This window comes from Desmodus rotundus, chromosome 6, assembly GCF_022682495.2.
Source record: "Desmodus rotundus isolate HL8 chromosome 6, HLdesRot8A.1, whole genome shotgun sequence".
NCBI lineage: Eukaryota > Metazoa > Chordata > Mammalia > Chiroptera > Phyllostomidae > Desmodus > Desmodus rotundus.
Genome location: NC_071392.1, coordinates 31,002,050 through 31,016,929, shown reverse-complemented (window position 1 = coordinate 31,016,929; position 14,880 = coordinate 31,002,050). Strand labels below are relative to the sequence as shown.

The following is a 14,880-nucleotide window of genomic DNA, read 5'->3' as shown; positions in this document are numbered from 1 at the left end:
ATAAAATAGCTTATCATTACCTATTATAGATGTTATTTTGATCCATACTTACTATAGAAACTCTTCTTATAACATTACCTTTCACACTGCAGTAACTATATGTGAATTAATTGAAGGAAATAAATATAGGCAACCAGGATCTGTTTTTTATTTTAATACAAGTATTGAGTGATTTACATTAAAAAACTAGAAGTCAGGATGTGTCTAGGTGTCTGAATGCCAGGGCTTCAAAATCAAGACAAATCTGTAAAGTAAAAAAGTCAGTAAACTATTAGAACAAAACTGAAATTAGAAGCTTACATGCTTTACTTAACTTGTAAGAAGAATTTACTTGATCCAGGGCAGAAACAAATTAGAATCTGTAAATACTAGACTTCTACCTGTACTTTAGTACGCATTTTTTTTTTCCTGTTAGTAGACCACATACTGGAAATCCAGTTATATCCAGGCTGTTTCCATATTTTTACTGTTTAAAATAACTGAAGAAGTCACCCAAAAAAGATTCTGACTCAACTGGTTTCGGGTGGGGTCTGAGATTCTGTTTTTCCCGTAAGTTCTTAGGTGATGTCATTGCGCTGGTGCGGACTACACTGAGTAGCGAGGCTCTAGAAAACTGGCTACAGTCAGAGCAAGTGAAGGACTGCTGGTCCACCCAGACCTAACTAGTTACTCCAACCCAGTCCATTATTCTATAGTGTTTCACCCATCAGTCTCATAAAATGAGAAGTCTGCCTTTCACACATTGCTTTTTACCAACATTTCCAGAAAATTAAAATGTGGGAATAGCCCTGGCTGCGTAGCTCAGTTGGCTGGAGTGTCATCCCATACACCAAAAGGTGGTGGGTTCGATTCTCAATCAGGGCACAAACCTGTGTTACAGGTTTGATCCCCAGTTGGAGCATGTAAGAAGGTAGCCAATCGATTTTTCTTCTCTCTCTTTCAAATCAATAAATACCCTCTGGTGAGGATTTTTTTTTTTTTTAATGTGGGAATAAACTACAGTGGGACAAATTGAGAGAGCTGAGATGGCTAAGGATAGTTTAACATCATTCAAGTTCATTCACAAAAATCTAAGTTACCAGAGAAAAATTTCCTTAAAGAAAAAGTAAAGATGTCTATATATCATGTTTGCAAAGCATGGTTGATCAAAGGTAGAATTAAAGGAAATGTTAATGAGTCAAATAAATTATTAGGCTGGCTCTTAAAGCTCAGAAAACTTTGGTCAAATTCAAACAAACCTTTATGGCCACAAAATGTAAAGTACTAAATTATGTGTCCAAAATTTTTTAAATTTATTTTTTTCTCATTGGCAACATTTGGGTTAAAAGAGGTCAAGTTTTCTCTTAGCAGTTCTTGCTGCATCCACTCTATAGTCACTGTTCTGTCCCTTAAGCAAGCTCAACACACCCTGGTTTTCTTTGGGAAAAATACTAACATACAGGAAATCAGGATGAGTAGAGCTGAAGTTACAAGTTAAAAAAAAAGTGTTGAATTTCTTCGGAAATTCAGGAAATCAGGACTTGAGTATAGCTGAGGTTGCAAGCTAAAAAAAATGTCTGTTGAATATAGTTACTTAAATCGTCACTACTGTTTTGGTTGCCAAAACACTAGGATGGGGCTGAACCCTTCATGGTTGCCTAAACTTAGCAGGGAGATGAAGCCCTACAAAGGTGAGTGTCTAGTAAGTGTTATTTTCAGAATCTTTAATATGTTCCCGCAACCAATTTGGGCTGTTGGCACTGTACCTTTGCTTCCGGTAAACATTGTCCAAACACCTCCAACAGAAGTCTCTCTTCCTTCACTGCTTTTTCAAAGTCTGCAAAAGATATCTTGCCATCGTTGTCATAATCCTGGAGAGGAAGATGATTTCTTGATAAATAAGCAGTTTTTAATTTTGCATGGAAAAGAAATGTCTAGAATGAAAGGTTACACCAAATAAAACTAGGTTCACATTCTTTAGGCACTACCTACAGTCAAAAAGTACTTACGGGCCCTGGCCAGGTGGCTCAGTTGGTTAGAGCATCGTCCCAATACACCAAGGTTGTGGGTTTGATCCCTGGTAGGGCACACACAAGAATCTACCAATTAATGCGTAAATAAATGGAACAACAAATCTATGTTTCTCTCAAATCAACAAATTGTTTTAAAAAGTAAGGAGGCCACTTACTCTATTCCTATTAATTGAATAAGCATTGCTGGTAGAACAGACTGAATGTGCATCCCCAAATTCTTATGTTTTAACCCCCAATGTGATATTTAGAGGTCGGGTTTTTGCAAGGTAATTAGTTTTAGATGCTTTCATGATGTAATTAGTATTCTTTTAAGTAGAGAAAGAGACCAGAACTCCCCTCTCTGCCATGTCAGGACATACTGAGGAGGTGGCTGCCTGTAACCCAGGAAGAGAGCCCTCACCAGGGAAGTGAATCAGCGGGCACCTTGACCTTGGACTTCCCAGAACTGCGACAAATAAATTCCTGTTGTGAGAAATTAAATTCCTGTGGATGGTAATTTTTTTTAATAGTAGCCCAAGCAGATGAACACCTGAGTTATATTAAATGTAGCCCTGTACTCTAAATAGAAAAATAAGACAAAAAATCACCAGAAGCCCAATATTATATTGCTATTTTCATGATAAAATAAGTGCCATAGGGCAAAAACGCTCAAGCTTGATTTTTAGTAGAACTTGTTCCTCAAAGGATCTCTTACTTAAAAGCCATTATGTATTCAATGAAAAGGATAAAAGAGCAGCTGCCCAGTTTAGGAGCCAGGCACCGGGAGTGACAGCAGTGACGGTTCCAGATGGACTAGAGCCATGCAGACCACTGCAAGGCCTTCAAGGATGGTTGGGATCCAGACAGGTGGAGAGGTCTGGGGAGGGAATGCAGAACAGCCCGACCTGAGTTACAGCAGTAAGCACGAGAGGAAGTCAGGAAGAAGAGAGGCCTGCCTGGCGGGGAGCATTCATGACAGGGACTATGGGTAATCAAGTAAGTCATGGGGGAGCGTGTGTGTAAATTATGAATGCCTTTAACTGCTTAAATGAATTGGGATTTGATGGTTTTCTTCACTTCTGAGCATAACTAAATCAGGAAAATCAGGGTTGTTGAAAATCTAACTGAGAGAAAGGTTGGAATAATTTGTCAGAAAAAGGTACACTCCATAACATTTCAACAAGGAGGGGTGGGTTTGACATGAGGGAATACACTGTCTCTCAAGAAGTCTACACTGAGCCCTAGCAGGGGCTGCTGAGAGTACTTCTAATGGAAGAGGGCGCTCGAGTCTGTGTTAGCTGAGTGTGACTCGGCTGTCCACATCATGGTCCTTTCTTGAACTCCAGAGTGAGGAATGGGTGAGCCGGGCTCTGGCTGCCTTACGGTCCCAATCTTCCCTGGTATCCAGTTTAGGGTCATAGTAAGAAAAAGGAGAGAAATTACTATGTCCATAATAAATATTATTGGTTTCATTGAAAGATGAATTCTGCGCCCAGTATTCTAGTGTTAAACCTACCGGCACTTCAGCTTTCTCATCTGCAAAACTGAGATAATCTGTTCTTCATAGGGTTGTTTTGAGGATAAAATGAGTTCCTATATTAAAGTTCTATGAAGGGCCCGGCATATAGTAAGCACTCTATAGAGAACAACTGTTTTTATTATTATGTTACTTTGCCACAGTTAAGTGTCTAGACAAATTGGAAGGCTAAGGTTATGAAGACAGACTGGAATAGCATCCAGTGTTATACAAATTAAACCCGGAGCCTCCCCCTGCAATTAATGAGACTTTACTCGTATTAAAATATTTTAAACTAAGAAAATTAACATTAATTTGGCGTGGTGACTAATCACCCAGCAGTTCCATACCTATTTACTGAGCACCCACTGTCAGCCAGGCACTGTTCTAGGTAACAGACAGGGCAGAGAACAAACCCTCCTGCCCTCACACAGGTTACATTTATTACGGAGGGAAATAATCTCTGCATCGTCAGCTTTATCCAACATCCACTTGATTGGATACAAAGAATTACAGTTTTTCATTCTTACCATTTTCTTCAGTGTTATGTCTACCAGCTCTTTTACTCCTTCATCAGTCTCTTCCTTGGATGACAGTTGGTGTAGACTGTTCCTCAACAGGTCAAATATTTCCTCTCGAGAAATGTAGCCATCATCACCATTCAAATAGTAAACTTCAAAACAGACTTTTCAAAACATAAGAAGTTTAAAGACTTGGATGAGGACAGTTCAAATGTCATTAATCTTCTCCTTAGTTATTGCAACATATAATAAAAAATTAAAAAAATTGTATGCAACCTACAATTACTGGCTTATATGGTGAGAGATTTTAAAATAAAGCACCCTTTATTATATTTCTTTCTACAAGATTAAATACCCCTTGGAATGTGAAAAGACTTATAACTTCAGGATTTTGAAATAGAGGGTATAAAATGTTATGAAATTGCAATAAAGGGGATATATATTTTTAAATCTTTGATCATACAATACATGTATACATATGTGTATGAAATCTCAGTATCAATTCTCTTCTCACATAGAGTACAAAATAAGCACACACTTTGCTCTGTCACTGACAACATCAGCATCTTTGGGAAGTGAGTCTGTCCCCTCCTGGGGGCGCCCCGTCTACACTACCCAACACGTTCCATCTCTCCCTGGAGTGACTTGCATCTCACGAAGGAAGCGCTACCACAACTCATTCATTCATCCCCAGGTGACTTGCTCAGGTCCTGGGAATACAGCAGTGAAAGAGCTCTGGTGGCTTTTGTAATCCAGTTAAATGTTTTAGCAAAAGCAACAGAACCACATATAAAACTCCAGAGTGATCAGATTGGCTTTGTCTTTTGTTGTACACATGAGTTTGCAACACAAGCTTACTAGAAGTGGTATTTTCCCCCAAACTGATATATCCTGAAACATATATGAAATATTTTTCATATTTCATATACCATATTCCATATTCATGGAAGTGAGGTTAGAGGAAAAAAAATTTTTGATAATGAGTTGCTATTCAATCATGTATGGCTACTTTCGATATCATAACCATTTTTACCAGGTATTAGAATTACCACAAGAATTTACATCCAAGAAACTTAGCTTTTCACTTTTCAGTGAGACTTTTGTATAGGAATGTTGCAATAAGCTAAATGGCAACTATATTTAAATGTTATCCTGTAAAAAATTAGACTGAAGAAAACAACAAAACTAAGAACAATAAAGTGTAAATGCCAGAAAGGTGACGATTTTTTAAATGTTGCTATTGCTGTATAAATGTGTTTAGTTTAGGGATCTTCTTTTGAACATTCAAAATCCAAATCCAAGTTGAAGAATAAGAAGGAATAAAAATTTTGCTCACTTCCTCCGAACACCACAGCCTTAAGCAATTTGACGCTAAGCAACGTTTCCTTGAAAACTGGTATTTAAAATTGCTTAACATTCTCTTTCTGGGGTTTCTCACCCCAAATTCTGTCTCCAGAGGTGTAAACCATAGGAAATACACATCACTCCAAAGTTAAGGTGAGGTGAGGCCAGACTTATTTCTGGGCAAAATTGTGAACCAGGAGACTTTGATTTCTTTTCTGTAAGTTCTCATTATAATCCTCCCTTTGGCCTTTCATTGTCCTCAGGTGTTCCCCTCTTTACACTCATCAGCACTAAGGGGAGCATCGGTGTCTGGTGGTTTAACGTGTGCTTTACCTCATTTTGTGTCTACTTCCCACATTTTTTTAATGAAAAGACAAGCAATGGCCCTGATGTGACTTGCGCACTGCCCCACATCAAGGCCCATTTGCTGCCGAGCCCAGAGGCAGCCTCAGAAGCCTTTGCCTTGCAGGCTGATTAGAGTTGGCCCTCAGTTTTGGTCACTAGCCTGGGCATAAGCCAAAGACCCATCCTGGTGAGCATTACAGAGCCAGTGAAGGAAGTGTTTGGGGATCTTGGGACTAGGGACTCTCCTGTGAAATAGGCCACCCATTTCATCTGGTTTTTATTTTTTAAAGCTACCATGAACTATTTTTGCAAGGTTGCCATAGAGAACACTGCTTTTATGTTTTAAAAAAAACTTGAAACATTCACTAACTACAAAATTGGCAGTATATATCAGTAAGCCAGCAATCTCATATAGGATCCTTACATTTCAGCTTTTCTTCAAAAGTCCCTCGAAGAAACACCGATAATCCTGCAACCCACTCGTTTATGTTTATGCAGTTATCATTGTCTTTGTCAAATGCAAAAAATACTGAAAAAAAGAACATATTAGTACATTGTAACTTACAGCTATTTTATAATTCAAGAGTATGTATGTATTTAAGAATAGATTTTCAAAAATTTCCTCCCAAACTGAGGGGGGGAAAAGGGTTTTGCCACAATCTTTCTTGAAAGAGTCAAAATTACTCTTATGTGTTTCCCCCAGATTTTCATAGGAAGAAAAGAGCCATTCTCCTCCATGATCAATTTTAAACTTCATTTGTGATGTTTTGTACAATTACTATAAGCCAGGAAATCCAATGATGGAGCCAATCAATGTGGTTATTTTTATTCTAAAAAAGTGGCAAAAAGCTGTTCTAAAGAGTTTGTACAATGCCTAAAGGTAAATTACTAAAATAATACATTGTTTTAAAATTACCAATGAAATCTTAGTTGATCTCAAAGAAAATAAAATGTTATCAACTCTTGGGAGCAATGGATATGTTAATTATTTTGATTGCGGTTATGGTTTCAACGTGTACCTATATATGTCAAAACTTACCAATTAAACACTAAAGCTGTTACTGAAAATGGATCACATTAAATAACTTCCTATTTTACAATAAATAAATGATCTTTGATTTTTTTCAGTATAATGAGTATCATTTTTGTATTGACTGATAGTTTTCATTTTTATGAGGAAGTCATTTAAAAATTTACATGTCTACAGCATATGAATCCACAGACATCGCGATTAAAAGCCACATGCTTATCTTTGAAAAACAATGCTGCCCTGTTATTTAGTCCATTACTGGTTATCTCTCCAAGTGGTACAGCTATGAGACAAATCCTCAGCGAGCTTACACTAAAAACCGTCCTGACAAGAAAGTCGACTACCGACTTGCGATGTCAGCACTATTAGGATTGTCTTTTTAGTTTGGCATTAAAAAATTCAGTCTTTGTAAAAGTTAAACATATGCTTGCCATATATTAATCTACATAGATACGTATGCCATATATACATGTTTACTCTCTCAGCTTGTCCCATTTCAGTCTCTCGTGCCTTCTTACCCCTATTCATTAGCTTCTCGTCAGTCATTCCAAATAAGCTGTACAGGATCGTTCGGAAGGCATTACGGTCTAGTCCAGTGTTATCGAGTCTCACATTGGCTCTTCCCACCAAGCGCTGAAAAAGTATTATCAGACACTCTACTTCACTTTTTTTGACTGTGAAATGAAAATATAAATACATATGAGTTCATCACTGAGTTCTCCAACCTAATTAAAAATATGTTACTAAAAAGCTATTTTTCCTATGATGCTAGATACCCTAGTGATTTTTAAAATATGACATGGACTTGTTACTTAAGAGCTTACCCAGGTAAAATGGGTCTCACTCAGAAAGAGGAGTTGGGCCATTCTCATGGGAGTGGGCTTTGAATTGGGCCTTGAAGGATTTTTATAGGAAGGAATGAGTTGGGGGTCTGTGAAGAGAGGAAAATTCCAGGGAGAGGGAACAACATGCGTAAAGGAAAGAGTTAGAATGGGGGGAACCAGCAAGCTGGAAAGAAGTGAAAAATAAGATTGAAGAGAATGGCCTGATGGTCGAGGGCCTTGAATACACGGCCAGAGGATTAACATTTATCTTACTGAAGTGTTTCTCGTGGTGCATCACGAGATGGAGGATGGTCCATCTTTGGACCATCCGTGTGAGAAGCAACCCCTTTGCCATTGCTTGTTCAACATGCAGATTCCCAGGCCTTGCCCTAGACTTCCCTCAGATTTGTTAACAGTGAGCCCAGGAATTAGCTTTTAAACAAGAGCCAGGTTGACTCTTCCATGCCCTAAGAGTTGGGAAGTGATAAGCTGTGTTGAAGCACAGAAGCTAGGCTTGCAGTGATGGGGCTGGAGAGGTGGAAATGAGGTCAGAGTGGGGAGGGAGCCTGAGATACTGTAGGACCTGGTGACTGATTTTCAAACCAAGACTTTTTACTACTCATATACCCGGATCTTACTCCAGGCTTAGAAAACTGATGGAAGATTTAAGAAGTGCACAGGTGTTTCTAATGGACCATCAGGACCGAGAACTCAGGGCTTAGACTTAGTGGGTTGGGGGTACTAGACTTAAGCATTTGGGTTCTACTCCCATTTCTGAGAGACTAAATAGCCGAGAGAGAGACGACAGACAAGTCGTATAGCACCTTATGCTCTGGAGTCCTCACCTACCCAAATTACGTGTTGTCTGTGCAGATGGTCTCTGAGACCTCAAGTTTCTAAAAGCCTAATTCTCTGAATCAAAGCTTGATAGAACCAAAAGAGGGGAGAAAGCCGGTTAATAGCTTTCTTTTTCTCTTCCTTGTCCTCCCCCACTTTTTTGCTTTTTGGGGGGTGGGGAGGGGGGGTAGGGAAGATGGGGAGGAAAAAAGGTTATTTTAGATGCTGTCTTTGAGGTGATTTCAGGTTACCCAATAGAAAGTAATGACAACACATATTAATGCAGTTTACAATAGGGTTTCCACTGTGGTCAAAACAACTTGATTCTTAGGACAATGACTGACAAAATAAGAAGCAATTACAAAGGTACCCAGTAATACTGTTTTGTGAACTGAATCAGATCCTCAGGCTTCACACTGTAGCCATTAGCCCTGATATATGAAACAAAAGGTCTTTCTTATCCATCAAATAAGCATTTATTAAGGGTTTTCCATGAACCACGAAATGATTACTCCATGGTTCCTGCCCTCAAGATTGTTACAGTTTGGTGGAGGAAATAAGTGCAATAAAGTAGTATAAGCACTGTGATCAACGGTGGTTGGGGGTGACCCAAAGGGAGGAACTGGGGAGAGAGGTGGTAATTAAGAAGGGTCCCAAGGAGGTGCCACGAGCTAAGACAAGCCAAAGGAACGAGCTTTAGCCAGAGGAGAACGCTTGAACGCGTGGAGGCATGTTCTGAGAGCTGCAGATGGTTTGGTGTTGGCCTGGTGGCAGAACTGCTTATAGGCAATGGGGAGCTTACTGAAAAATTTTGGCAATTTAACAGGATATTGCATTTAAGCATTATCACTTGGGCATGTTCTTGAAACTACCTTATGAATGGTGAATCCAGATGTGACAGGTTATTTTCCCAAAGACCACTGAAACCATCTATCCCACCCCACATGCTCTTCTTACGATGTGACATAGATATTTCACCCTCGGAGAGGTGAGGACTGTCTCCCTCCCTTGAAACTAGGGGGACTTTTGTGCCAGTTTCCGGTCAAGCAAGTAAGTGTACAATGGAGACCAGGGGATGTGACTTTTCAAGGTTACATGGTATAAAGAGATGCAATTGCTGAGGACAAAAACTTGGAAAGCCATTTTTTTTGTGGAATATGAAGGAAAAGGACGCTCAGATGTAGACGCACTCTATCGAGTGCATAGTAATAGACACTTGTCCTGCTCAGTCTGGAGAATTACTAGCTGAGAGGAAATGTTAGCACCAACACTAGTGTGAATTAAAAGGGCCCCTGAAGTAAGTGAGGGTTCAGCTGCTCTGAGTCAAAGCGATCTAGGATTGTAGAGTCTTCGGGGGGGGGGGTAACTTTTTCTGAGTTTATCCATGTGGCTTGCGTTTCGTTATATCTACAGACCTTATTATACACGTGGAGAAGGAACAAGGGTGATATTTGAGAAGTCGTGGGTAGTGAGAATGGTGTTGAGATGCCAGAGATTGACCCATGTTATGAAACAACTTAGTTTACAGTAATTTTATATTTCCAAGGGATGCAGTGATGAGTTCCCGTGAACTCTTCAGTTCTCCCGTGACATCTTACACAACCCTGGTGCATTTGGCCAAAGTAATATGCTAACTCTGGCACATTACCATCGGCTAAGTTACACATGCCAGGTTTTCCGCTGGTGCTCTTTTTTACCCCAGGGTTCACTTGGCTGTCATGTTGCCTCTACTCTGAGTGTTCAGTTTTCCTTGACCTTATTTTAAGAATGTTCCTTAATTTAGCTTTCTCTAACATTTTTCTCATAATTAGACCGTTTGTGTTTTGTGGAAGACTACGAGATGGTGTTATTCTTGTCACCACACTTCAGGGGCATATATGTAGCCTCAATTACTTGGTTACGCTAGAGAGTACGGGTTTCGCCACTGTAATTACTGTTTTCCTTCTCCACAATCTGCTTTACAGGCCAGTCTCTCAAAGAAAAGGGAGTCAGGTGCCACTACTTGGGAAGAGGTGTCTATACCATTATACAGAATTCCTTTGTAAGAAAGATGTCTCTTTTCCATTTATTTAGTTATGTCCCTATGGAGTTACATAGAATTTATACCAATATCATTATTTCGTTCTCACATTGCTCCAGCTTTGTGAGACAGCATTGGGAGTTTTCAGGCTGGCTCCTCCACACTTCCTTGCTTTCTGGCACTACCTGCCAGCCTCATTTCTATCATCCCTGAGAGAGAACGAGAAAAAAAGACGTGTTGCTTTCTGCCTCCAGTTCCTAGGGCAGAAAGCAACCTTGTGATTTTCTAAGGGACACAAGCACGAGGAGCATCTTTTTTCTTTGGCCCGAGTTCCAAACAAAGCTCCTAAATCCTCAATTTCAATTTCCTGGGTGACAGGAATGTCTTTTGTCCTCATGAGGGGACTGTTGGTGGCTACTGGTCAGAGAAAGACCAAGCCATAATTAAAAACTTGGAACTTTCAGCCCCACCCACCATCCTTCAGAGAGGAGCTAGAAATGATTGATGATCTATCGCGTGCACTGAAGGATCCAGGAAAACCGCCAACATGCAGGGTTTGGGGATGTCCTGTGCTGCTGAACACAAAGGTGCTTAGAGGGGGCATAGACGTTCTGCAATCCACCCCACATACCCTGTTCTTTGCATCTCTTCCAGCTGGCTGTCCCTGATTATCTTTTCATAATTGCTCATCTAGTAGGTAAACTGTTTCCATAAGTTCTGTGAGCCCCTCTAGCAAGTTAATTGAACCCAAGGAAGGGGTTGTTGGAACCTGAGATTCATGGACAGTTGGTCAGAATCTGCGGCACAGGTAACAACCTGAACTTGTGATTGGCATCTGAAGATGGGGGAGGCAGGACTGACCTCTTAACCTGTGGGATTTCATTCTATCTCCAGGTAGTGTTGGAATTAAGTGTGGGACACCTAGCTGGTATCAGAGAATTGCTTGCAGGGAAAAACCTCCACAGGTGGGGAACATAAGTGACAGATGTGAGTGTGGCAGTAGTGTCAAAGAAAAAGTAGTGCAGGCTTCTCCTCTGTGCTCTGTTCAGCTTTGTCAAGAAATCCTGTCTTTTTGTTTTTTTAAACTGGAGATTGCTATTTTGAAGCCAAGGTTTAAGTACTGAGTGTGCTGTGGCTACTGGGGTGTTAGTATTTCTAAACCCTCTCAGTAGACACAGCCAGGAAATAAGTATGTCTACGAGCCTGTGTAGGCACACCCATTGTTATGCCTCACAGATAAAGCGAAAGCCAAGTACCGGACTAGCTGGCCTGTAGGTGGTCCTGGGCTAAGTGCCAGAAGAGACAATTACATGAAAAAATCATGAACACTTGGGCAGGCCGGGAGGGTGGGGGGGGGGGGCGGGGGGCGGGGGCGCGCGGTAAGGACTCATGAATCCACAAAGGCAAGTCATGCTACATTTAGCTTATTTCTCCCCCAATAGGAGTGGATCACAGAAATGCAGTCCACAAAGTATTTCAATTTTAACAGGCATGTGACAGTATCTTTTATCACTATGATGTTAGTACCCATTCAGTACCACGCAGAGCCCACAGAGCATGATGTAGGCTCGCAGATGCTCACTAAGGAACCATCAAGCAGTTGTTGTAGCTGGGACAGGTTGAGGAATATGCTGGATGACAGGAACATCTAGAGGCCAAAATGATCAGCTGAAGCAAACAACATGACGTCATTAGAAGTTTTCAAATTCTTCATAGGTTAAAAAAGAGTTCATCTATTTAAGTGTAAAAATTATGGCAAAACAACAATAGACATGAAAGACTGGGTCCATTCCCAATCTATCAACTGTAACTGACATTAGGCTGACAAGATTAAGTTTCACCTGGAAAAGATAATTCTGGTCTGGAATCCTCAAATTTTAGTGTCTACAATACATAGAACAATCTGGGTGCCTGGTGCCACTTCCAGAGATGTTTAAATATACTTAGGGTGGTACCCAGGAAGCCACATTTTCTTCTTCCTTCTTTCTTTTTTAAGAGGTGAGAAGGGAGGGAGAAAGAGAGGGAGAGAACACTTGATGTGCCCTGACTGGGGACCCGACCAGGCACAGGGAGATTCTTAAGAGAGGTGGGACCTACCCTAACCAGGGAGGACACACGAGAGGACGTGCAAGTGCCCAATAATGAGGCTGTGAAAGTGGCTGAAGTAAAAGGAACTTCCTCAAATTCTGAAAACATTCTCAGAATTCTAAGTCAGGATTTGTGGTCATGGCGGAGAAAAAAACACTCATGAGATTACTGTTTAAGGTCAGGGCAAGGAATCCCCCCAAATCTGTTACACTAGGCTAGTTTTAATAAAACACCTGCCATGTTTAAAGCACCATGCTATTTCAACATCTATAGTATCTCATGCTACGTATCTCTACCAACCCCCTGAAGCACAGCGATCTGCTTCTATGGGTTTTGTGCCAGAGAACTCAGGGAACTGTCAAAGTGAACCTTTGTACTTTGAAATCTTATTAAATTTCAGATTATAATAAAATCAGTCCTTGGTTGGCAGATAATCCTTTAGCACTTACGTCACGTAAATTCTCAAGCTTCTCTTCCCACATACACAAATGTATTTTAGGACACCTGGTAATTATTTTCAGCCTAAGGGCAGCGATAATTGTTCACTTGCTATCTTATTTTTTACAGTGACCAAGGTATTATACAGAAAATAGAGGAACTCCGTTTTGAAAGTTATAAAGCACTTGTTAATGTTCAACTAGTATGTCCACTAAGTTTCTGTTTGGATAAAGATGCTCCGGCCGTGCTGGATGTCTGGTCAGTACTTACAGCCCTTGACAATTTTACTGATGGGCTCCACCAGTTTCCTCAGCTGGCTCATGGTGACTGCGGCTTCGACACACTGCAGACTCTTCAGAGAGCCTAGCTCCGAGCCTGGGCGCCTGGGGCCCCAATGATCGCACAGCTCACTACTCCACACCGGACATTCCACACCTGACAGAGTGTCACCATGGCAACATTCCAGCAACCCAACACAGAAGGCTCTCAAGTCACTGGAAACACATGCGACGATGACTGTTACCACTCGGTACTGACGTGGTGACTTCAGTAATGTTAGCGTGAACTGAAACACCACAGCAGTCTAACATTGCTTTTCTTTGGGTCTAAATACCAGTTAAAGTGGTACTTGAATTGTTGTCATTTGTATTTCCTCAGCATAACTTCTACAGTTGAAAATGTTTCCCTCCCATTTGAGCACAAAACTAAGATTATAAAGGCCTTAATCTTTTAGTTGAAATAAAATAATTTCCCGGGCTATATAATTTCCTCCAAAAGCTATACCCTCATTTGAAAATTCAAACCAAGTACCTTCTCATGATATACAAGTGGAGGCTTCAATCTGGGAGCCTCTAGAGAAATGTTAAACCCCCCTTTCACTCCTCCAACTTGTACCTGACTAACTAGTAGGGAAACATGTAACTATGCCAGAGGTGGCCCAAAAAGCAACTGTTTTAAGTCCTGTCTATTGTCGAATCCTACTAGAGAACAAGTAGCTTCTGGTGTGTCTGCTGGTCTTCACTGTGCTAAAGCAAAAAACATAATGTACTAACATAATTTTTAGAATCTAGGGCACTAAATTCTTAGTACATTTTTAATGAAATATAAAATGTTAAAATAAGGCAAATACAACTGGGGAACAAGAAGCTTTCTTAAGACTTTTCTATATATTTTAAGTTCAAAACTGGTAATTTTTAAAAAGTGAAACCTGTCACGTAAGTCTGAAGAGTAATTGTTCTCAGTCTCTCTGAGGTTCGTCTACTGTTCTCCAGAGCAATGGGCCTTTAAAGCACAGCCTGGCCAATAAATAGACTATGAACCCATATTCTTGATAAAATAAATTCAGGACACTCTTAGGAATTTAGAACACCTAAATATATTAAGGCCAACCAAATAAATCCAAAACAACAAAAGGTAGCACTGCTATAAATTCAAATTTTCTTTTTTTAATCCAGAGACTCATCAATTTTGTGGCAGTTACCCTGGCATAATTACCCAAATAACATGTCTGTGTTGAAAAGGGGTGATCTGGGGGAGGGAGGAAGTCAGAGATGTTGACTTACACATCAAAACACAGTCAGGTTTTCTTCCCAAACCTTATATTAGGAGAATGTTAAGGTTATTGTAAGAGAAACAATGAAAAATTTTAACTCCCAGACAGTCAGTGGTCTGGAAAGAGTATAATTTTCTTGCCGAATCTCTTCCTTCCCCAGTCTACAAAACAAGCAGTTGCCTCTAGTGGAACACAATCATTGCATACCAGGCCAGTCAACAAAGGTACACTTTTATGTTCACAGCAAAACTGGTCAACAAATAAACTTTAACTTTTAGCATTTTCACCAACAAGTCTTAGAAACTTCCTTCTGGATACAAAATGTCCCTCCAACTTGCTGTGTACTCAAGAACATATAGATATCTTTTATTAGG

At 40.2% G+C, this 14,880-nt stretch overlaps 1 protein-coding gene across 1 annotated transcript; it reads right to left on the bottom strand.

Annotated features, from left to right (window-relative positions):
- Positions 1-193: 193 nt before the first annotated feature.
- Positions 194-14,573, bottom strand: LOC112319826 (calaxin-like). The gene is made up of 6 exons (XM_024577200.3): positions 13,225-14,573; positions 7,266-7,421; positions 6,142-6,246; positions 4,038-4,192; positions 1,746-1,850; positions 194-244 (listed from the first exon to the last, which is right to left on the bottom strand). The coding sequence occupies exons 1-6, from the start codon at positions 13,274-13,276 to the stop codon at positions 194-196; spliced, it is 624 nt and encodes a 207-aa protein (XP_024432968.2). The 5' UTR covers positions 13,277-14,573.
- Positions 14,574-14,880: the final 307 nt, after the last annotated feature.